Source organism: Tetrao urogallus (genome assembly GCF_951394365.1).
Source record: "Tetrao urogallus genome assembly, chromosome: 4".
Classification (NCBI taxonomy): Eukaryota; Metazoa; Chordata; class Aves; order Galliformes; family Phasianidae; genus Tetrao; species Tetrao urogallus.
In genome coordinates, this window is record NC_136817.1 from 59,958,504 (window position 1) to 59,982,147 (window position 23,644).

At 39.3% G+C, this 23,644-nt stretch overlaps 1 protein-coding gene across 1 annotated transcript in view; it reads left to right on the forward strand.

The window, feature by feature from the left end:
• TBC1D14 (TBC1 domain family member 14) overlaps positions 1–20,371 on the forward strand; it is a gene marked incomplete at both ends in the record, with an annotated part of 64,647 nt that extends 44,276 nt beyond the window's left edge. The window contains 8 exons of the mRNA XM_079535132.1: positions 1,232–1,338; positions 2,217–2,297; positions 3,529–3,623; positions 4,667–4,738; positions 6,449–6,577; positions 9,487–9,596; positions 16,528–16,786; positions 20,306–20,371. Of these exons, the coding sequence (XP_079391258.1) occupies positions 1,232–1,338; positions 2,217–2,297; positions 3,529–3,623; positions 4,667–4,738; positions 6,449–6,577; positions 9,487–9,596; positions 16,528–16,786; positions 20,306–20,371 (919 nt within the window). The remainder of the gene's footprint in view (positions 1–1,231; positions 1,339–2,216; positions 2,298–3,528; positions 3,624–4,666; positions 4,739–6,448; positions 6,578–9,486; positions 9,597–16,527; positions 16,787–20,305) is intronic.
• Between the last annotated feature and the right edge of the window lie 3,273 nt (positions 20,372–23,644).

Sequence of the window (23,644 nt, forward strand, 5' to 3'; positions counted from 1 at the left end):
TTTGGAAGCTGTAAAAGAGTGAGAAGTGATCCATGAAAGAAAATGTAAAAGCAAAAAGCTTAATTGCATTTATCAAAAATGAGCTTTTTTCTTGACTACATCTTGAGCTTGATGTTTCAGTATCAAACATGAAGTATGTGCATGGTACTATTAAGCCTCTTGAATTAGTGGTAGACCTGCTGAGATAATCAGATGATGGAAAAGAAAAGTAGAGAGAAAGTAGTTTAAAAAAAGCTGAAATAGTACAAAATTTTCTACAAAACACAGCGCATGCAGTTGGTAAGCTACCTCCGCTCTCCAGTTTTTCATGGACTTTACAACAATAAAAAGCAGCCCCTTCTAATCTGGAGAGCAGAAAAACAATACAGCTATAACAAAAGCCACCACAACTCTTATAAATGCAGCTTGCTTAATGATATTCAGTTGCTCAGTATTAGAAATACTGATGTGAAGTGCTAGAAAATGCAACTGAATTAGAGAACCAAGTGTGAAATAAAGCATAAATAAACTGTAGATTAAATGTCTGTCTTCAGTAGTTGAAGGTGTATGTCGTGTCTGCTGTAAATCTAAGTATGCATTTTACTCTTCGTGGCTTACAAAGCCCAAAGTTCCTCAGTGTGTTCCATATTTTACATTTAATTGAGAATCCACTTTCAGGTCATTGCATTGCTGGGTTCTTTGTCATTCCTGGAAGCTGTAGCAATTTCTATGCCTGTGTTCTGTTAAAATGTCTTTTGTGCTTCTACCTGAAAATTGCTGCTTCATGCTGGAGAGCTGGAGTGGCAAAGCTGAGTGGGTAACTGCATGTGTCGTTTGCACAAGGAAGTGATGACCGAGAGAGGACCTTGTAACTTGTTTATGTATTTAATTCTACATGGAATTTTAAGTCTGTCCAGACTTTAGCATATGCAATGGCTTAGATATGGGTCTACTTTTCACTTCTTTATTACTGTTCCTTACAACTCTTGCTGGTCATCTATGGTGGAATGTTACAGTTACTGTGACTGCACTGCTTCTGTCAAAATAAACCATTAACTTCAGAAGGAAGGAAGCTTTCCTTTTGCAGTTCAAGACAAAGTAGTACTAAAGAATTGATATATGCCAATCTGGTTTGACTTCTTGGCTCACTGATGTTCATTCTGGTCTGTATCCCTTTAGCTATGGTAAGAAGACACATTTACAGTTCAGCTGTCAATGAAGTCTTTCTTAGAATGCATTTTGTTTTGGACAGGTGTTGTTCCCGCAAAGTTCGAGAGTTATGGTGGCAGGGCATTCCACCGAGCGTGAGAGGCAAAGTCTGGAGCTTGGCAATTGGCAACGAGTTAAACATCACCCATGGTGAGACTGTCATCTTGTCTGCGTTGTGATATGAAGAGAAATGAGTCTTGTATTACTGAGTTGCATCAGAATCTGATTTGTGGGCATGAAGTATTTATCTGCTTAGGTTTTATTTCTGGTGCTTTTACATGCTTTGTTCAAAAATGCTGTATCTTTTAATCTTGTAGCTCTTCTAGGACTGTTGCCATGAATTGTTTCTGATTATTGCCACCATTGTGTCTTGCTTTAATGTTACACAGAAATGATCAGAACTACTCAAGATTTTTTACTTTTTTTTCATGTTAGAATTGCTACTGGTTGTAATGCCTGTGAGTATGCAGTCTCTCGATTTAGAGCAAGAAGTTAGGGCTTATGAGATTGAAAGACTTCCAGGAAAATTAGTCCATCTGCTTATATGTATGTTTCTGAAAACAGAAGTAGTGTGCTACTTCACACAACAGCAGAGCAGTTTTGAAAGAGTAATTAATTCCAGTATGGAAGGACAGTAGACTGCCTGTATTCTTGCTAGTATTGTGCTGCTTTTCTGTGTTTGGTTCATTTACCTCCGGTTTAGTTCTTGCCTTGAATTTGGGAGTCTTATCCTAGCTACCTGTTCAGACTGTAACTTTGAATGTCAGTGCTATGGAAGGAAAAAATGATTGCTTGAACATAGAATGCAATTTCTGCCTTGATTGCCTTTCCCTCTTTCTCGATCTTAAATTACAGGTCAGTGGAACGGGTCTTTCAGAACCATCATCAAAAATTCAATTAGTATGTCACATGTACTGCTGTTAGTATGCTGGAGCAGCATTGCTCATATGGTGCATGGTTGGTACTTGACAGTAAGCACTTGTGTATTCAAATAACAGCTTTGATTTTCTCTACTCTTCTTTTTCCAGAACTGTATGATATTTGTCTGGCTCGTGCCAAAGAGAAATGGCGATCACGTAGCACGGTAGGGGCTGAGGTAGAATGTGAAGGTAGGTTTTCTTCTGGTGAATAACCTGTGCTGTGCTACAGAATAAAAGATTTGGTTAAATTGTTTCTTAAGTTAAGATTTAAAAAAAAAAACAAAAAACACAAACCTATGAAGATGAATTTGATTTTAAAAAAAACAAACAAACTTACTTTTGGAAAAAATAGCTGCATTCTTTCTTTTAATGAATCTTGTCTCTTACATGCCATGCTTGTTCAGTTTTTCTTCAAAATCTTTCTCTAAGTGCAGTTATGAATTGATACCTAATTTGTTGGAAAACTAAGAACATTTAGGAGATTCTAATTTGAACTGAAACACAAATATTTTGTTGCCTCTGCAGTTTTGTAATTGAAACTCAAAACATAGCAGAAAGTTAAATTTCAGTTCCTCAGTGCAGCTTTGGTCCATCTCCTGGGCATGTTTCAGAGAGAAGCAATTTATTTTTGCACATGAAGTGGTTTGAGATTTACTAATTGGTGAGAGGAGTTGTATTTTTGAAATTATTACACTACTGTTTGAAATTTGTCTTTGGTAAATAATTATACTGAGCAGAAAAAGGAGAACATACGTACTGCTGGTGTTTATCCACAGAAAAGCATGGTTAGTTGGAAACCCCCAACTTTGTTTTCTTAAGAAGCAATTTCCTGCATCTTAATTATGATGACATTGGGTACATTTCCAGCTTTCTCTTGCGTTTTATTTTCTGGAATGTCCATCTTCATGCGGTTGTTATAAATTACTGCTATTTGCTAGTGACAAGTCTTATTTTTTCACTACTCCAGAAGTAACAATAGGTAGTTCCCAACTATAATTAACCAGGACGAATGAAATAGAACTGAAGTTTTTGGGTCTCAGGTGCTTTAGAAATTTACTTTTGGTGAGGTCTGTTTCAGTTTTGGACTATGATCTGTAACAACACATACAAAGAGTAAATAAGATTTTGGAATGTGAGCCAACAGTAGAAGAGATAGGTGACATCTGTTCTATAGTTCTTTAGATCTTCTCTCACCAGAAGCTCTCCACAGAAGTGACTATGCAATGAATATTGGAAGTCTTCTTTGAAAGCCATCAGACTCGTGCGCCTATTTGTTTGTCAAAGAATGCCAGTGAAATTTCTGCCATGTTTTACCTTGCTTCCCTCTCTTTCTTTCTACCCTATTGACTCCATAACAGTTGTGGGGGGAAAAGGTGTACACTGATGCATGTAATAAGGGCAGTAACTTTGGCTTTTGTAGATGCTGGATTTTCTACAGCTGACAGAGAAGCAAGTTTGGAGTTAATAAAACTGGATATCTCAAGAACGTTTCCTAACCTCTGTATATTCCAACAGGTAAGCAGTGTTAACGTTCAACTTGTCTTTTCTTGAGAAAATAAGTTTATGTGATCTTGTCTGTCCCCTGGTTGAAGCAGTCTGCTACAAAAAAGGAGTAGACATCTTGAGAGAAAAAGTTCTTACAGATTTGGGAAATTCAAAAAAGACTAGCCTTAAGATACTGTATGTTTTGAAGAGACAGAAGAAACAATCTGTTAGTTAACCATCGTGTTTGGGTTCATAGAGCCCAGTTCACGCTGGTTTCTGTCCAAGTGGTACAGGTTAATGTTTCCAAGTCAATGAATCAGCACAGCTGCATTGCAAATGCATGGGAAGTGAGAAAGCAAACCTCAGGCAGGAAAGATTGGATTTTTTTTTTCCTTTTTTTTTTTGAGTCCATTAAATATGAGTGTAACTTGCATGCTTTTGGTATGCTTTAGTGACTTGTTTTAAGCAAATATTTTGTCCTATAAAAATTTTTGATGTCCCCGTAAAAAAAGTTTGGATTGTGATGAACCAACATTTTTGGGTAAAAAATATCTTCCTTTAGAAATTCTCATCCAGTTATCATTGGTGTAAGCTATGGCAGCTGTTAATAGGCAACAGCATGAAATTCTTTCCAGCTATAGAGTCATTGATATGCTTGATATGCTGTGCGTGCGTTACAGCATATTGCTGTTCTGACTATTCTGTTCATGATTGCATTCTGCCTCTAGTCTAATAGACAATTAAGTAGTTCTCATTAGTGTTCTGCTTTCTTGGCACAATTACCAAAATGCTGCTAAGCTGTAATGAATCTCTTAGGCTTACATTTGTCTTGTACAAGGATTTCATATGTAACTGATACAACTGTGCATCTGTAATACTTGTATATGCAGTTGTTACAAGCATCTAAGGTTAAAAGATTTGGGGATGTTCAGAGCTGCTTTGGGAAACATGAATAAAATGATGTGAGTAATAATGAGTTATCAGAAGTAATGCAAACTGTCAGTAACATTGAAGAGTTTTTAATGTGTTTGCAGTGTGCTTAGATATGTTGTCTCGCTTTTGTTAAATTATAGGGTGGTCCTTACCATGACACATTGCACAGTATTTTAGGAGCCTATACTTGTTACAGACCTGACGTAGGATATGTAAGTGAACTTTTCATCTGGGATGGGGAGGGAGAGTGAGGGGGAGGGAAAGTTCTTCAACAGGCCTTCATAGACCAGTGTTGAGTTATTTTGTGACTAATTGTGGGGTTTCTGTATGCTTGAATTCCAACACACGCTTGAGAAGTGTGTCTCATGTAATTGTTCTGTTGCTAAATTTAAGCTTTTTAACGTTTTAAGTCATTGGAAAAGTCAAAAGTACATATTTTTAGTTCTTGAAAATTGGAGTTGAAAGAGAAGATGTAGTTAATGGATCCGTTGAAGTACATGCTGTTCTTAATGGCAGTGTTACTGAGATCATTCTGTTGTAGTGTTTGTTACTCCTCTTTATATACATTTCTGCACCTTAGCATAGTGAGCTATTTACAGTCTGTAACAGCTGTGTAACAGCCTATAAAGCAACATCAATCCAGGCAGTGTGAGCTCCCTAAAAGTATTGGGAGTGATTATGAAAGGACAGAGTGGATTCCATATCCTTTATTTAGTCTGAAGAAAGAAAGAAAGAAAAAAAAAAAAAAAAAAAAAAGGCATAAGAACAACAAAAACCAATAGCAAAAACAGAGCAAAGATATAGATAGGAGCTTGTTCTTTATTTGGCAGCAGTTGTTTTACAGAAGGCTGATGTACACAGATGCCATTCCTGTTCTCTGAGCAGCACTGGCTACTTGGCACAAAACTTCTGAACGTGATTGTTAGGGTGCTAGAAGAAGGGGAGATCAGATGGTGTCCTTCATTTGGCATGGAAGCTGTTGTGTGAGGAGGGGGAGCTTGTTCCTCTGGTTTGCAGGAAGGACTGTCACATCTTGATCCGTGTGACACAGTGATGGCAGCACTGCACCCTTTGAGTGAGCAGTCTTTGGCTAGGGTCGGTGTCAGCTCCATAATATGCTGTGTGGAAAATGCAGCAGTATCATGAGCTTATGCTGAATGAAATGTGTGTAATGGCATCTCTCCATAACTGACCAGCTAATGATTGAAAAAGGAATGGCTTTAGTCTCTAGAGTCCTAGTCTAGTCTGGATTTCCACAAATCAGAATACATTGATCTCATCATTAGAAGAGGAATCAGAACAAATCTTCATTCTGTTCTTCAGAAAAAAATCTTTATTCTGTGTGTTTGAAATGGCAGTCATCTTGGCCTTCCTTAGGATTGTGCTTGGAATCTTTGAAAGGAGGGGAATCAACTCTTTGGACAGGTAGATAATGGCAGGACAGGAGAGATAATTTTAAGTTGGAGGAGGGAAGATTTAGGTTTGATGTCAGGGGGAAATTCTTTACAGAGAGAGTGGTGAGGTGCTGGAACAGGCTGCCCAGAGAGGTTGTGGATGCCCCATCCCTAGAGGTGTTCAAGGCCAGGTTGGATGGGGCCCTGGGCAGCCTGGTCTAGTATTAAATGGGGAGGTTGGTGGCCCTTCCTGTGGCAGGGGGGTTGGAACTTCGTGATCCTTGAGGTCCCTTCCAGCCCAAGCCATTCTTTGATTCTGTGAGGCAACATGGGGATTGTTAGCTTCCACACTCTCTGCATTCAATACCAAATGGTTGCATGGTTTAAAAAATCCTCCCTTTCGGAAAGTTCTGCAAAATTCAACAGTGCAGTGAGTGCACTGAACACTAGTGATTGTGAGGGCAAAATGTGGCAGTGTTCTTGCGGGAATGCAGTTCTTGCTGAATGTAACGCTTCTCCTTTCTTCAGGTGCAGGGCATGTCTTTCATAGCAGCAGTACTGATCTTAAACTTGGACACTGCAGATGCCTTCATTGCTTTTTCTAACCTTTTAAATAAGCCCTGTCAAATGGCGTTTTTCCGTGTGGACCATGGCCTTGTAAGTATGCGCTGAAACTCTAGTCTACATGTTGATGGTAAAGTTTTAAAATAAAATTATAACCTCAGTAGCCTGGAAAATGTCAGAATTAACTTCAATGCTACGTACTTGTTTAAAAAGAATTGAAAACTAGCACAGACACATCCCCTCAAAAAACAACCAGCAAACAAAACCGAATACCACACTGGAAGTTTGAAGGTACAAGTGAAGTTGTTCTGTCTTATGATTCTCAGCGAATAATCATGAGAATATTATTTTAAGTGTGTTTCAATTTGAGCTGAAAGATGAAAACAGCATTCAGACGTGGTTTGAAGGTACTTCTCATCCCAAGCTGATATGTTGCTAAAAATAGTCTGTTGCAGGAAAAGCTGTTTCCCATCCCTTATTCTCTGACAGTTTCTTTAAAGATGGCATTGGGGAATCAGATGAGCAGACAGTCCTCCCATCTGCCCCTTATGTTCAGTGAAGGTTGGGTGGCTAAATCTCTGAATTGTCTGACATTTCTTGTTAGTATGTACAGAGGGCTACTTGTGTACCATAACAAAATCAGACTCATCTCCTTTTTATTTATCCAATTTTCAAAAAATAAGTGGCATTCTGCATTTCCTTCTCACTTAGTTACCATCTGATACTATAAAAATAGGATATTGCTTCTCAAGGGTTGAAGTGGGGAAAATAAATCATGGAAGTGGCGTACATCAACAGTGACCACTTGTGTTTCTTCAACAGTAAGACACTAGGAATCCTATCAGCATTTTCTATTGGGAAAACCAATGTGTAATTTCTTGTTGAAGCTTCTGAATCTCATCACTTGTAAATGCCCTTGGGGGAATCTTTTAACAACAGCATTGCTACCAGCAGTGTCAGTCATCTCTATTACTTGAAAAAGGAGGATGTGCTTACACATTCAGCATGTAAATACTGTTGCATGTAAATTCAGTTGTTCTGAAGGTGGTGTCACAGTTAAATTTGCAGGAATTAGATACTTACTAGCTGAAATAATGTTTCTTGGGAGTTTCTTGGATAGTGCCCATAAGGTGCTGCTATGTGAAAGAATATTAGCAATAATATTAGTGTTTTGTCCAATAACAAAGCCATGATTCACACTACAAAGAAAACTTTGTAGTTTAGAGACAAAGTAAGGCAGTTTTGGTTTTTGGGGGTTTATATACTGATCTGATGTCTACCCTGAACTTTGTGTTTAAGTTCTGTAGCTCAATAATGAAATGCTGCTTTGTCTAAAATTAATTAAGAAAATAATAAAACCAATGGAAGAGTTACTTGTGGAAATTATAGTAATATAATCTATCCTGCTTGCTTTTGATTTCTTTTATTGGTTACAGTTTTATTACGCTCGATTTTTTAACTATTACTAAGTGAGGTACCTTCTTGTATGTTGATTTGGTCGAGATAAACACCTGGACTGATGTTGCATTTCTAACAGCTGCCTGCATTACCATCAGCAGATGTGGTATAGCAGTTGTGTAAAATTCCTGCTATAAAGTCTTCAGAAATGGAGTAAACTCTTACTGCGGTGCTGGCATGTAAACAGATCCCTTCCAATCCCTGACATTCTGTGATTCTGTCATTTTGAAAGTTTTTTTGTCTGTTGCATTACCTGCTTCCTCTTCATGATTGGAGATCTCACATGATGCTTGGGTTTCTTGCATTTAAAAATACATATTGGGAAGTTGTTTTAGTTGTACAGTTCACTAACGTGGGTTTCTAGGTTTTTGGCTTCATGTTTATCATGAAGCTCTTTCTCAGTAACTAGTAGGTCAGAGATTTTACATAACTTTGTGTGTTTTTTTCTTCAGTATGCTCATCTCATATCGGCTTGTAAGCCTTAAAACTCTTACTGACTCAGTTTCTCTTTTGCTGTTATTAATGAGGGTAGTCTGTCTGTCACTAAAGTCAGATGAAATAGGAAGAAAAATTCTTGAAGGACATGGTAAAAATGGGGAATTGCCTGTCATCCCTGTCGGGATTTCACACAAAGGACTCCTCATTTACTATCATGATGTTCTGGGGGAGAAGTGTGCAGATACAACTCACGCTTCAAAGAAATCATAGCTACCCTTTACTGCTTTAATTGGGATATTGCATTAAAAATACTGAGTCATTCAAGGACTTTGTTGAGCGTCTCTTCGTGCAATATTAAGAGAATTGAAGTAGAAAAGCTAAAAAGCCTTTTCTTTTTAACTATTAGTTGGATATGAAGATTTTCCAACACTTCTCTGTTATGAAATTTGCATTAAACATTCAATTTTTAAAATACCACAGAAATCTTCACATTAAAAGCAGGGCAGATAAGATATCAGCTGGGGGCTGCAATCTGTTTTTCTTACCATAGATGTTTTGTCCTGATCTTCAACTCTTCTGTGTGACCTTTCTCTCTCCCTCTTTGCAATGGAAATGACTTATCTTGTTTTAAAATGTTACACAGTAGAAGCTTTGACATTATAATATGATTTATGATTGGAGCCAACTGAACTCTTCACTCTTGCTGTGGGCTATTAAATTGTTTTAGTTTGATAATTCATTTTTTAATCCATTGGGTCTTGGATTTTACTCAGTGTAATATTAGCTTACTGCCACAAACATAAAGCACCATTCCATTATCGTAATTATTTTGAGTAATCAGCAAATAACTTCTCTCCTGCTGGTATTTTTCTTTCCAAAGGAAGCTAGCCAAGACCCAAAACAATAATTATATTGTTTAATATGAGATCAATATATAGAACAGGTCTTTAACTTGCAGGTGCTGTCTTTTATGTGAATGATTAGTTCTACTGTATTGTGTAATTTATATGATCCTCTTTTTGAAAAATGTTAATCCAACAACAGATAGTATATTTAAGCCTATTAATAATAAAACTAACTGATTTTTCTCCCTATTGTCTTCCCAGATGTTGACTTACTTTGCTGCATTTGAGGTATTCTTTGAAGAAAATCTGCCAAAGCTATTTGCTCACTTCAAAAAAAATAACTTAACTCCAGATATCTATCTTATTGATTGGTAAGACATTGAAAGCATAATTACTACTTTGCATGCTAGCTTATAGCTGCACGTCTATATTCTTAATGTAAGCTCTCTTAGTTGTTTTAATATTTTTTTAAGGTAGAAGTTTTATCTTGTGTTCAGTAATTGAATTTATCAATCCAAATATTTTTTACAGACTTCTCTGATAAGCTTAATATTTGCTTAGCCTTTATTACTGTAGTGCTTTGGAGTTTGAAGCTTCTTTTGCATAAAGCTGGATAACAGTGTTTATGCATATTTAGGACATACCTGAATTCTGAGAAAATAAGGAAGGATGCAGTGAAGATGTGAGCAGTGCATTATTCCTATGTTACGTGGTTTCAGATCCTATGTAGAGGATCCTAGCACAGGTTGTTTAAAAACTTCAGTAGCATAAAGGCGTTAGTGTGTTTCTAATTACTCCAGCCCTCAGCAGACAGTTAGTTACAATCCTTTTATTTTGTGAGATTACCTTTCTTTTTAGCTCTGTATAATTTTAGCCTTTTTCCTTTGAGGGAGAAAAAAGGCATGAATCTTATTTGCAGACCTGTCGAATTTCAGTGTATGAAGTATTCCAAATTGAGTGTTTGCATTTGTGCCTATCAGGCTTTGGTTTGAGGGCAGCTGAAATATCTCTCCTCGGCCAGCAAGGCTTCATTGTCAATTTTGGAATGATATGAAATCTTTTTCATGAAAATTGGCTTGCCTTTAAATTGTTAGAATATTCTTCTGTTCTCAGGTATTTGACTGAATAGCTTTAGTTAAAGATGAAACTCCCAGCAGCAGCTTTGTGGGTTCTATTTTTTTTTCCAAGATTCATAAGCTGTTATTTCAGAAAACAGCCTGTATCTTAATCCAGTTCTGTCTGAACCAAGCTCTCGGTACCTGATGATCTTTCAAAGCTTACTGTTAGTGCTGAGCATGCCGCTGATCTGTTGGACCAGAAATCCATTTCAGGTTGTTCTGTCCAGTCTAACAGCTAGAAGTTTCAATAGTGAACTTTCACCGCATCATCGGATTGCTGAGATATTGAGGATTTTATGAGAGACAGTGGTGAAAACCTTGCTGAAATCAGTGTAAATAGTATCCACTGCTTTTCACTCATCCACCAAGTCAGCCATGTCATCATAAGAGGCTATCAGGTTGTTCAGACATTACTTTGCCTTCAGAGATTCTTTCTCCCGATCACTGTGCGAGGTGATTGTGAGTGGCCTCACAGTGATACTGGGCAGTTCCATCAGCACTCACAAGTTCCTTGATTTGCATGTGCCTCTTGCACAGAGAATGCTGTTACGTGGGTTTTGTTTGATTTTGCAGTTACAGAGGCATTAAATTTTAATGAAAGTTGTGTAGAGAAATGAGAAGTGTGATGGCTAGACTCATTTCTCCCAATATTTGTAGATGCTGTCAATTCTTTATGACTGAATGCTGGATCTCTTTAAATGCACAGCAGGAAAAGGCCAGAATAACATTGGAATAGGAAAGAAGAAAAGGAAGAGGGCAAGGGCTGGCACGTCCAGTGACAAGAGGAAAGATGCTGAAATTATATTAAGCCTCAGGATTGGGGCTACTTGTATAGTCCTAAGAAATCCTATATTAAATTTCCTCACATTTGTCTTCAGCTAGACAGCTTGTCCCACTACAGCTTTAGTTTTGTTAGACAGTAGGGTTGGTACTCGGCTGTGTGGGATTTTGGTGTAATGTTGTCCTCCTAGAAGTGGTAACCATGTGGGAGAGTACTGAAACACTCTGGGAACCAAGAGCTGGAGTGCTGCCCCCTCCCCAGCTTTGACAAATCACTGCATGATGTCATGATATGGAGTACCATGGAAAACCATGACAGTTACTTAAATACATGTGTACATGTGTTTATATGTATATATATGTGTGTTCGTGTATGTGTTTATGCATATATGTGTGCATATATATTTCCTTTGATGCCATGGGAAGCAGATTTAGGGTTTTTTTTTTTATGTCCACTTTAAATTTAATTCTTTTTAAGTTTAAGTTTGTATCTGCTGTCCTTCCATAGAAATTAGTAGAGAACTAGGCAGAAAGTACTACAGAAAAGATAGGAAGGAAAGTTAGGTGAGTCTGTGTTCTTGCAATGAGGACTTCTGAAAATTCTGTTTAGAATGTTGCCTGTGGCTCCTGGGTGACTGCCAGTTTGAGAGTGAATTTGCTGTAGTACTGATAGCACTGGGAAAAACAAAAGTATTTCTGGAAAAACAAGGATGAGGTTTCAATTACGTTTCAAGTCTGAGAAGAATATGGTGAAGGGGTGCTTTTACAGTTCTGAACCCATGAATTCTCTGACTAGACAGACCTTTTGGTTGTGGGTAGAAATGTCTGTGAAACAGCCTTGTCCTATGAACATTACTTTTATTTAAATGCACATTTGTTCTGAGCTCCAGAGGGATGCCTGCCGCTATTCTGGTGGCTGGCATGGTTACTGTGCAGGCATGTATGCAGTAAATCTCAGTTGGTGCCAGCTCCAGAAGGACTCCAGTAGCCAGTGCCGTGCAGACCAGTTGCTGGGAAGCCTTCGTGCTCCTGCTGCAATTACAGTGGAATCAACGTGTCTTCTTTGTGCTGCTTCATGCTACCAGTGCTGCAGGAGGTGGCAATACAGCTGTTAGACTTCATCATTTGTTGTGGGCATACGTTCCAAGAAAAAGCAGTTCTGTGCATAAAGGTGGCAGCAGCTGTACAAGCAGTGTAATATTGCTTTGGGTTTTCTTGGGGCTGGTAGAGGATTTAGGGAGCAGAACTCCATGCTGTCTGTTACAGGTAGGCATTAAGGACTTCAAAATTTAATCATATGGTGTAGCAGTATTGCCAGCAATGGCTGCCTGCCCCAATTAAGGCTTCCCTTTACAAAGAACATGGAGCTTCAAGCTCAAATTTGGTTCTAGTATAAATTTCAGAATTTCAGGCTTTTAGTTTTTTGAAGAATGCGAAGGGAATCAAAAGTGCAAAGGCTGTAAAGAGCAATGCACAATCAGGTTCAAGAATGCAGAGGAAATCAAGTGTGCAAAGGCTGTAAAGAGCAGCGTGCAGTCAGGTTCACAGGGAGCAGAGGGAAAATTGTGTGCCTCAGTAGCCCAGTTTTGGCCACTCAGTGCTGTCAGCTGATGTACTGCAGGCTCTTCTGAGCAGAGCAGAATGTGGATTTACAAAGGACGCATGCTGTCTATTTATGGCCTGCTGTTGCTGTACAAGTACCTCTTCATCCCTACTAAGAAAAATGATTTTGGCAATAATTGCAGCCCGGGGCTTTGTTTGTACTGATGGATTGATCAGTGGTTCTTTAATACTGCATTGACTGTGATCGTGCTCTGTGAGCACTAACTTTCTCTTGATGCTGTTTGCTTGTTATGACAGAGGGCCAGGACAATTTGTGCAAATGTTTGTTGTGGGCACTTCCAGTGAAATGTCTGTGACATCAGCAAAAGCATAGTCCATGCTGTGCCATTAACACCTCACTCCTCAAAACTGAAGTTCAATATTATGCTTTAAATGCATGCCTCCATTTCACAGAAAAAATAGATCAGAAACTTAGACAGCAATTCAGTCCAAAGATCACTCGTGACATTCTGTTTTTCCTAAATTTGGGGTAGTTGTTAGCAGACTCCAAAAAATCAGTCTCTTCAGGGTAAGGTGAAATACTGCGTTGCCATGTAGTACTCCTGAGTGAGAGAACAGGGCTTGTTGGGTGCTTCTGACCTGATGAAATAGCTTGGAAGCCAACCCAGTATTTGTATCAGCACATTTTAGAATGCAGTCAATTTTGCTAAGTTGCTGTGTTGCAATCAGCATTGTATTCTATGTATTTTTTTTCCCCTTATTAGAAACTAAATAAATGCTTCTACTTTCTTCAGCTGTGATGATTAAAAAATTGTGCCAAATTAGCTGTTAACAGCAGTCTTACTGCAATAACTCTAAAGATACCAATGAGAATAGAGATTTCGCTATGCAGGAGTATGCAAGAAGTAATGCAGCAGACACAAAGAAGGGTTGCAGGTTTTGTCTCAAAGCAGATATAGAGGAATTGTTACAAAGTGTAGCAGTGATAAAGGAGTACCAGGATAAAGAGAAAGGATCTTAGAGTAAGTTCAAAAACTGAATTAATTCAGCAATTTCCCCACTGCAACTGAAAGGTTGCAGAGGGATTCATGCGTAAAAGAGACGTGGCAAAAGAATGTGTGTGGTAAAAGAATATGTAAAATCTGAGTGGTGTCATCATCGCTGTGCAGGAGTTGTCAATCCAAAATCTGGCATACCTGCCCTCAGCACTGTTGCTAACAATGTTCTTATGAAGACAATTTATAAAAATAAAAGAAGAGGAAAACAAAACAGAGCCATGATAATCAAATCATGGTAACAGTGCTTTCTTTGTAAGCAAGACTCTGGTCATATGCTTTTCCTGTCTCAAACAGGTCAGGATTTTATGCATCTCCTTCAAAGTACGTGTGTCCTAGGTGGATCTGGAAGGAGCAGGAGCGTGTATCTGGTATTTCTTTCAGAGAGCAGCCAGAAACCTGTGTTTCTGTTTCTCTGATGCTGGACATCTCTGTGAGCTGCTGGCTGCACCTGGCTGGGACTTGCAGTGAGCTGAAAGAGCTGCAGGCAGAGACTCATCCTGCTCTCCAGTGCAAACAGATCACATCCAAGTCGTGTGCTGGTGTTGCTGAGAGCTGCTGCAGCTGCTTTATGGCTGTCATAAATTTCTGCTGGGTTTCAGAGCAGTAGCTCAGATGTGTAATAAAAATGTCTTCCAGTAGAAAATGTTTTCAGAGAGCAAATGCTGTATCAGTTCTTAGAAATGACTCCTCCTGTTGTACCGCTGCTTGTTCTGGGAGGCCCGATTCCGTTTCGTAGGGCTTGATGCATTTGATTTCATGCTGGTGTTAATGAAAGTTAATTGACTAGTGAAATTCTTGCAAATTGCACTTCCTTATGAATTATGAAGAGATCAGTGTCAAATCCCTTGTTTGAAGTGACAGCTTTTTTATCCAACTAAATCTTTTCCTAAGAAAGTGGCGTTCTCATAAATAGGTGTGACTGTTTTTTCTGACAGTTAATTTTCTGCATAGTTGCAGATTTAACACACGTGGGTGATTCAGGTTAGGTCTGATTCATGACAGAATAATAGCTTCTGGGAATAAAATGGAGCAAAATTAGGCATTGTTGCTTATCTTTAACCAGTGCCAATTACTGGCTGGGAGTTTGCCTGCTGTGTGGCGACCAGGAAGGCACTCTGCTGAATTGCTTCCTATTACACTGCTCTTTTTAAATGGAAAACCCATTGCTGTTTCCTGTACACGTGTATGTATGCATACAAGTCCTAATTCTGCTGTGTAAGCATTCTGTAATGAGATGTTGTGACGTGGCATTGTGACTGTACAAGAGTGTTGAAAGAATATACAAGTTCTGCAGTTCAACATGTCAGTCAGTAACCCAAATAAGGGTTGCTGCTATTTTTTTAAATATATAATAATATATTGTGTAAGTAGTATTTTTTTCATTCCAGACTCTACCACGTTATTATATAATATACTAGCTTTTTGGTGAACAGAATTTTAATATTTTCCTACTTTTTATTTTAAAAAAAAAAAAAAAAATCATCTGAATTTGTGCAAGTGCAATCTGGTCTTGCACCTTGTAAAGTGGGATATTGCTCAGTTTTCCCAATGTGTGCTGAGAAAAGCTTGCTAATTATGACACATCCATCCAATAACCTTAAGTAAAAAAGATACTTCAGAAAGCCTTTGATTATTAGAATTTACTGGCAAAATATGTTAATTAGTATTTTATGTCTCTCTGTGTATCTATTCAGCATCATTTTTTTTTTTTAAGGAAAACTGGAATATCTTGAACAGAAAATTGGAGAGGGTGGGGAGTGGAGAGCTACTGTTAGATTCAGCATCCTTAAATATAGGTGTTGTGTTAATGTAGGAAGGTTTGATTTACGTCTGAGATTTTGCTGACCTCTGCTGGAGAAGGAATTATTTGCAGTTTTACCGTGACACAAGATGTGGTTCATCTCTGGAGTAATACTCTCTTTTTAAATTTTCAAAGGGAAAGATTACTGTGACTTTTCCCTTGCATACTGTCACTTGATTCCAGTAAGTGTAACCGTTGGCACTTTCTGAGGTTATGATGTTGTACTGTTATGTCTTTTTTAGGGTCAGGGAAGGAAAAGAGTGCCTTTGCCTTCCTTGCTGCAAAGGCATCAGTGGTTTGATGAAGGAGGAATAGTTCTCTTGGCAGTTACCAAAATGTGGTTTTAGGCACAATTAGCCACTGCTGTTGCCTTTGCTCTTTGGAGATCACATCTGTCTTAAGAGTGTTATCACAGCCACCTGCTCATTCTTTCTGGAAATCTTGGCTGTCTTGCTCAACTCACCACAGACCAAGCTGATCTTCCAAAAGTCACTCTATTATTGCTTTGCCAGCGAATCCAGTCGTGGACACTGAAGTAATCGTCATCTTCTCCTTCATCTAAATCACAGAATCCCTTTTTCAGTTTGTCTTAAGATTTAGATTTTTGTGTCCTCGCAGCTAAAACTGCATGAATCTTCAGTTCTAAAGCGATGATGATTTTTCTTTAATTATACTTGTGGCCAGGGCATGCCCGTCAAAAAATCACATATATTTTTCTGATGGTGTGATTTAAAAAAAAAAAAAAAAAAAAAAAAAAAAAAAAGAACCTGGAAAATGCTATAACTGTTATACCAGCATAGCACAGTTTTGTATTATTTCAGATTTGCTATGCTGCAAATAGTGGGAATACTTCGGAAATACAAAGGGGCTATTCAAATAAACACATTTGAGAAACCTCAATAATGAGCAGTCTGTGTACTTCTCTGAGGATCCATGCATTTTCCTTGTGCAGTAACTCAGAAAATGTTACTCTGTTTTTCAGGATATTCACATTGTACAGCAAGTCTTTGCCACTAGACTTGGCGTGTCGTATCTGGGATGTGTTCTGCCGTGATGGAGAAGAGTTCTTATTTCGTACAGCCCTGGGAATATTAAAACTTTTTGAAGATATTTTGACCAAAATGGATTTCATTCATATAGCCCAGTTTTTAACAAAGCTACCAGAAGACTTACCTTCAGAAGAATTCTTTACATCTATTGCTGCCATTCAGATGCAAAGTAGAAACAAAAAGTGGGCTCAGGTAAAGAGAGTGTTGACCTTTGGTTAACAGGTGACTGTGCTGTACCCATGAAGATGATGTTTGGTAACATCTAGGAGAATACTTTAGCAGACACAGGAAAGGTAGGGCGACTTAGCTCGCTTTGTGTGTTTAGTGTAGAAGTGCCCCAAACAACAGACTTTGTTGCTGAACTGTGGAGCAAATAGATCTTAGGTTTAGCTCACTGTAGGGTCAGTACTGGCTGATGTCTTACCTCCCTCGTTGTCTTCTGCACCAGCTGCCTTTCTTCACTACGTATCTGTGTTACCGAGTAAGTTTCCATAAAGAAGGCCTCTTCCCTCTCCAGCCTGTCATTTTTTTCCAAATCAGTGGTGGGTAGAGGCTATGAGTTTACTTGCATCCCATACATACTAAGAATTGTTGAGGTGCCACTGTCGGAACAGATGTAGAATCAGTACCGAGAGAAAGCAGTGTATGGGATTTTGTTTCCTTTTTCTAAGATGCTGACTGCATTGGTCTCTACCTTTGTTCAGTCTGTACAAAGTTCACGAGATGAGTTTGGACTCAAAGTCCTGAATTTTGCTTTTTTGAGGAGCAGGCTTTTGGTAGTACACAGGTAATGTGAAAAGGCACAGTATGTTGAAAAAATCTTCAGTATTTGCAGTACTCCTTAGCAAGATAATTCTTTTTGACTGAGACGATTACAGTAGAAATTAGATACTTTGCTGTAGTATTTGTGTTTTGTAGAGAGATGCCTTTTTAAATTAGCAAAAGGAATGCTAAGGGTGATGGATGCACCACTTGAGGTAAACTGTAAGGTGGACAGAGCAATGGCTCTACTTTCCAGAGAATGCCAAATGCTCTTCAGCTTAGAAAAAAAGTTAATTTTGTCTCATCTTTAGCATTGACTTGTTTGGTTGCAGTAACTGTATTGCATAAGTAAGCAGCACACTTCGAGCTGCTATTACTTTGCAGGACTATATACAGCTGTGTAAGAAGTCAAATTCACCTTGCAGCAGTAGATATAATCAGAAAAACACACTGAACCTTTCGCCTTGCTGTACTGTGGTAATTATGGGGTTGATATCCTCTGGGTCACATTCTGGAATGATGCTGTCTAGAGATCATGTATGTGGGACCACATCTAAAACATTCCAAGTTGCTCATTAGCCTGGTTCCCATAGTCCTGGTTCCCTCATCAGACGGGTTGGTGGTATTTTCCATCTTACTCCCTTTTCTCTAGGTTCTCTAGGTCACTCTGACAGTGCGATCAAGAACCTAAAGACTGAACGACGCGTAACTAAATTACGGCACTTCTGATACCAGGAAGCGTGGTTAACAGAATGTCATAAAATCATAGAATGGTTTGAGTTGGAAACGACCCTAAGGATCATCAAATTCAAAACCCTCTGCCACAAGCAGGACCATCAACCTCCAGAATGTCCATAAGTTCTTTTTTTTATATCTGGAACTACCCACAAAAAACACCAGGTTTTTGTGCCAGTACATCCTTAGCTTGAAATTTGAGTGACAGTTGTTACTATCAGTGAGACCTGGACAGGCTGGAGAGCTGGGCAGTAAGAAACCGGATGAGGTTCAACAAAAGGAAGTGTAGAGTCTTGCATCTGGGGAGGAATAATTGCATGCACCGGTCCAGGATGGGGGATGAGCTGCTGGAGGGGAGCTCTGCAGAGAGAGACTTGGGTGTCCTGGTGGACGACAGGTTGGCCATGAGCCAGCAGTGTGCCCTTGTGGCCAAGAGGGCCAATGGCATCCTGGGGTGCATTAAAAAGAGCGTGTCCAGCAGGTCGAGGGAGGTGATCCTCCCCCTCTACTCTGCCTTGGTAAGGCCTCATCTGGAGTACTGCATCCAGTTCTGGGCTCCCCAGTACAAAAAAGACAGGGATCTCTTGGAAAGAGTCCAGCGGAGGGCCACGAAGATGGTGAAGGGCCTGGAGCATCTCTCCTATGAGGAAAGGCTGAGTGAACTGGGTCTGTTCAGCCTTGGGAAGAGACGACTGAGAGGGGACCTGATCCAGGTCTATAAATATCTAAGGTGTGGGGGGCAGAATGGCGAGGCCAGACTGTTTTCAGTGGTGAGTGGAGACAGGACAAGGGGAAACGGCCGGAAACTGCAGCATAGGAAGTTCTGCACAAACGTGTGCAAGAACTTCTTTACAGTGAGGTGACGGAGCACTGGAACAGGCTGCCCAGGGAGGTGGTGGAGTCTCCTTCTCTGGAGATGTTCAAGACCTGCCTGGATGCCGACCTGTGCGACCTGCTGTAGGGAACCTGCTTTGGCAGGGGGGTTGGACTCGATGATCTCTGGAGGTCCCTTCCAACCCCTACAATTCTGTGATTCTGTGATTCTGTCACTGCTTTGTCATCAGCAGCAGGGAAAAAGAGATAGTAGAACAGATTTAGCTGTTGTCCTAGCATTTCTGCAACTCTTATGCCTTAGGTCACAGTTCCCTCAACTTAGTAGCTAAGGAATCCTAGCTCTCTTAGCTGCCTTGAGGTCTTTGTGAAATGCTCTTCCAGGCCAGATTTCGGTGTCATTCTCAGGTTCATTAAAAAGGCTGACATTTTTCCATGAAGGATACTATTACTGTGGCACAACAAATTCTCATAAACTCATTTGATTGAATAACTTAGGATTTATGCTGCATGCCTTTGAGCAGGAGCTTGCTGTAGTCTCTCAAATTCCAGGACTTTTTGAACAGGCAGCAGCAGCTCCATTCATACCTGGATTGAACATCCTTGTTGTGATAATACGGGTGATTTTGCGTTGAAGAGCAGGCAGTGTCATGTGATTGCCATATGAGCGATTTAGACTCATTTCCTGTTAATTCCGTTGGGCAGAAGCTTGTTTAAAATCTGTCAAAGTTGCAGTTCTTTGAAAAGAAATGTCCCTAAGGTCATTCAGTTTCTGGACACTTCTTGGGGATGCTGCTGTACTTCAGTGGAGTGTAACCAGAAGGCAGAGAGTACATACTGCTTCAGCAGCATGAGAAAGTAGGTATCAGTGTGCCCTCTACCAAACAAAATTGTCCATCAGCCATAGAGAATGAAAGTTTTCCATCTGAGGGTGAATGCTGATTTTGACGTAATGCTGGTGTAAACAAATCTAGGGCAGCAGCAGTGCTAGGCAAATCCCAGTCAGTGCCATGGTAATAATTCTGAGCAGGCTGCTCACTTGCAATGGTTTTAGACAGTTTATTTATCCTGAGAATGATGACATCCCCTCGGGAAGCTGCTTTTAATTGTACCAGATATGTCTTTATGGGTAAAAATCTCATGCGTGGAGGTTAACTGAGCTTAAACCTTCATTAAATCAATTTGTATTTACTGTGCCATGAGGGCTTAAGGAAGAAGTCTCATGCACTGGGAAAGGTTCTCAATTTGGATAAAGTAACTATATTTAATAGTTTAAAAAGTATTGCTCAAAGCTACTCAAATAGCAAGGTCTTCAGACAGCGGTTTATTGAGTCACTTTTAAAATCTAATATCCTTTTCTCTGTCATTTCTGTACATGCCCAGATACTGGCTGCTCTGCAGAAGGATAACCGGGAAATGGAGAAAGGAAGTCCTTCACTTAAACATTAGCTCTGGCTGCCTCCGGTGACACACAGGAAAAGATGTGAAGTGGCAAAAGTATTTGATATGTATGAGCCTGCAAATCAAAGTGTTACTTCAGATTCTGTTCAGTACTAAGATAGCCTTAAAGGGGAGAGAGGGGAGGAAAGGAAAAAAATAAAAGGGAAGGAAACTGGGAGGTAAAACCTTTATAAGTGAAACCGAGGCCTAGCCTTAAACTTCTCGTGGAGCAAGTGCTTGCTGTGGACAGCAGTACACATTTGTATGTTTGATGAGGGCAATTAAACCAAACTATATTAAGGTTTCTTTATTATTTCTCACTGATGTTTTATAATACTGGGCATTCAGCAATGTCAGTTGCTTTGAAAGCCATTCCCTAGTTCTGTTCTTAGGCAGGATATACACTTCCCATGCCCACTAGCTGGATCTGGATTTTAAATAACTGGTGCTGGAATTTAAATGATGTAAGGACCATTCCTTTAGAAATGCTTTTTGTTTTATAGGCTGTGGGTCCCATTTACCAAAGAAATCATGTAGATGTAGAACTACATTCCATCCTTTAAGAAAAAAAAGAGTCAAGGAAGTACACTTGGAAGAGAAATCGCACTAGCAGTGTAAAACCAATTATTCTTTAAGATGCCTTGGAAATCCACGTTCCTGTCTGAGTATATACAGCAAAAGTTCCATTAATTTGGCTAGATGGCAAACTCAGCAGGAGTGGGTATAGTATTAAGCTGGCATTATTTCCCAGCTGTACTCTTTCCCCCATTTAAACCCAGGGTCACATAGTACTAAATGGATGTTTCTGTGTCTCTTCTGGGGCAGTGCCATTTCAGGGCACTCCCAGCTACTGACTTCTGTGCCATCTGTCCAGTTGTGCTCATAAAACTGGGCTGAGCAGAAGAATTGAGAAATGGTTAAAAGGAATTTGTGCAGCTGTTTTAAACCCAGCTCTGCTCACTGGCAAAACTGAGGAGGAAGGGGGTAGGGTAGAAGTTACATAAGCCTTCGTTGCTTCTGAAAAGAAAAGCCTGTGGGGAGCTCTTGAAGCTGCTGCTGCCACAGTGGAAAAGCATGTGGAGTTGAATTTGATTAAGTAATGAGGGAAAGAAGTTTACTGGGAAATAGGCCAGAGAAATACTATCAGGACGAGTTCAGGCTGTCATTTCCTGGCATTTTATCCAGCCTCTAATACATGTGAGCAAGTTACAGAGAGCAGATGGCCATTGCTCAGTTGTTACACAGGTTAGATTCCCTCCGCATTCAGATGAATGCTGAACTGTAAAGCACAGATGCCTCTGAGTTACAAGAATGGTGATCGTAGAGTGTAAAATCTGTTTATAAATAATTATTACCATTGAAAAGGGAAACTAACTGAAACAATATTTGTTAACTCTAAGCAGGAATTACTAAATCCATTAGCTATATGGCCATAGGCTTCCCAGAGTTTTTTGTTCTATTTTGTGCTCAGTTTTTGGCACTGACTGATGTAAAAAAAATATAATAGTTGCACACTGCTCAACTCAGCATACAGTGTAAGGACTGTGGGACACAATCAATTTATTACAGACATTGTTTCTACAAGTGATACTTTGACTGTAATTTTAAAAAGAGGGAAAGGAAGATTTCTTGGTAAGTCTTTTGAGACTCATAATCACTTTGGAATATATGTAATGCAGATGCAGCTTAGAAGTCTGTTACCTCATTGGCCTTTTTTCCTGTCCACTTTGTGTACCTGGCATAATAGATGTGGTTTTTTTGGTTGCCCACCTGAGTTTCTCCAGAAGACTTCTTTAGGTCATCACTTACTGAAAACAGACATCGGGATGCTGACATTGAGAACATATTAATTCTCCCAGGATTTGTGTATCTGTATAGACTGGTACCTGTATGCCACGTTGCTTTGAAGTGCAATAGAAAGCTGGAAGGTCAGTAAGTACTTTTTCTAGTACAATAGCAAATCTGCCTTTTCATGATGGGCATGAGAGGCCTAACATCTGCAACATTTGCACTAAGCTTTTAAATGATTTATTAAACACACAGACAACTCTCCCTGCTATACTTTGTGGGTGGTACCATAACTGGCTTTGTGAGTTTAGTCTGCGTTGTAACTGGGTGCATATTTCTGTTCAAAGCAAGTTGTCAGTGTGGCTCTCCTGTCTGGTTGGAATGCGTTCTTGAGCCACTGGGTGTTTGTCTCAGCCATCTGCAGCCTGTTTTCTTCTCAAAAACATGTTGAATGTAACAGTGAAAATGGGCATAGTTGTGAGAAAAGGCCTGCTGCAACACTTGTGCACTGTTTGTAACTTGCAAATGTAATTATTTTGGTCTGTGATTCAATCTTTCTGTTCCTAGGAGATGTATATATTTTCTAGATGATTTCTTTGTGTATATAAGGTATGTTCTTTAATGAAGAAAAGCAATGCAATAAGGAGGAGCTTTGCACAGTTTATTTTCAAACAAAATGCATTTGGAAAAACAATGACCTGCCTAAAGATGCAATTGTTCCAACTTCTCAGTAACTTGATTTGAAGATAACACTTGAATTTTGATATGAACAGAGATGAGTCGTAGTGGTTTAGAATAACTTGCCACCAAGCTTCGTAAGTTTCTTGCGGCGTACCAAATCTCTTCATTATTAAGGAAGGTTTCTGTAATCAATTCAGGGATTGCATAACAAATTCTGATAACGTTACTGTTCAGGTGCTCAAGGGTATCTGTAACATCGTGCATGAGGTGTTCTCTCATTGAAGTGTCCCCATCTCAGCAGACTTCTTTTTTTTCACGGGTTTAAGGAAAAAAAAAAAAGCTGCAATACACCACAGGTTTGCCACTGTCTCAGTACATACAGCAGACCAGAGAAACCAGAACATTGCCACCAGGTTTGGAATTTTGTACAACCCGCACTTTATTGCAAAGCTGTTTTGCAACTGCCGTCAGCAATCAGTCATCAACGTGTTTCATTCAGAAATTCAGTTTCTTTCAGAAAGGTACCTTCTAACAGCTCATTTTTGAATGTTTTAAAAACTAGACACGTAGAGAACTGTTGATACATCCTCTGTACATCATGTTTAAATTGTTTTTATGTAGTTATCTGTTGGTTTTGTTTAGATACGTGTATCAAACTGGAACTTTTTTCAACTGTAAATATATGGTTTTATTAAATAAAGTCATGTAAAGTTACCTTACTCACCTGCTGTCAGTGCAATTGAGAAACTGAAAGTTCAAGTATCTTCTTCCGCTGTTCGGTCTCCAGAAATGTTCAGCAAGTGTGGATGAATG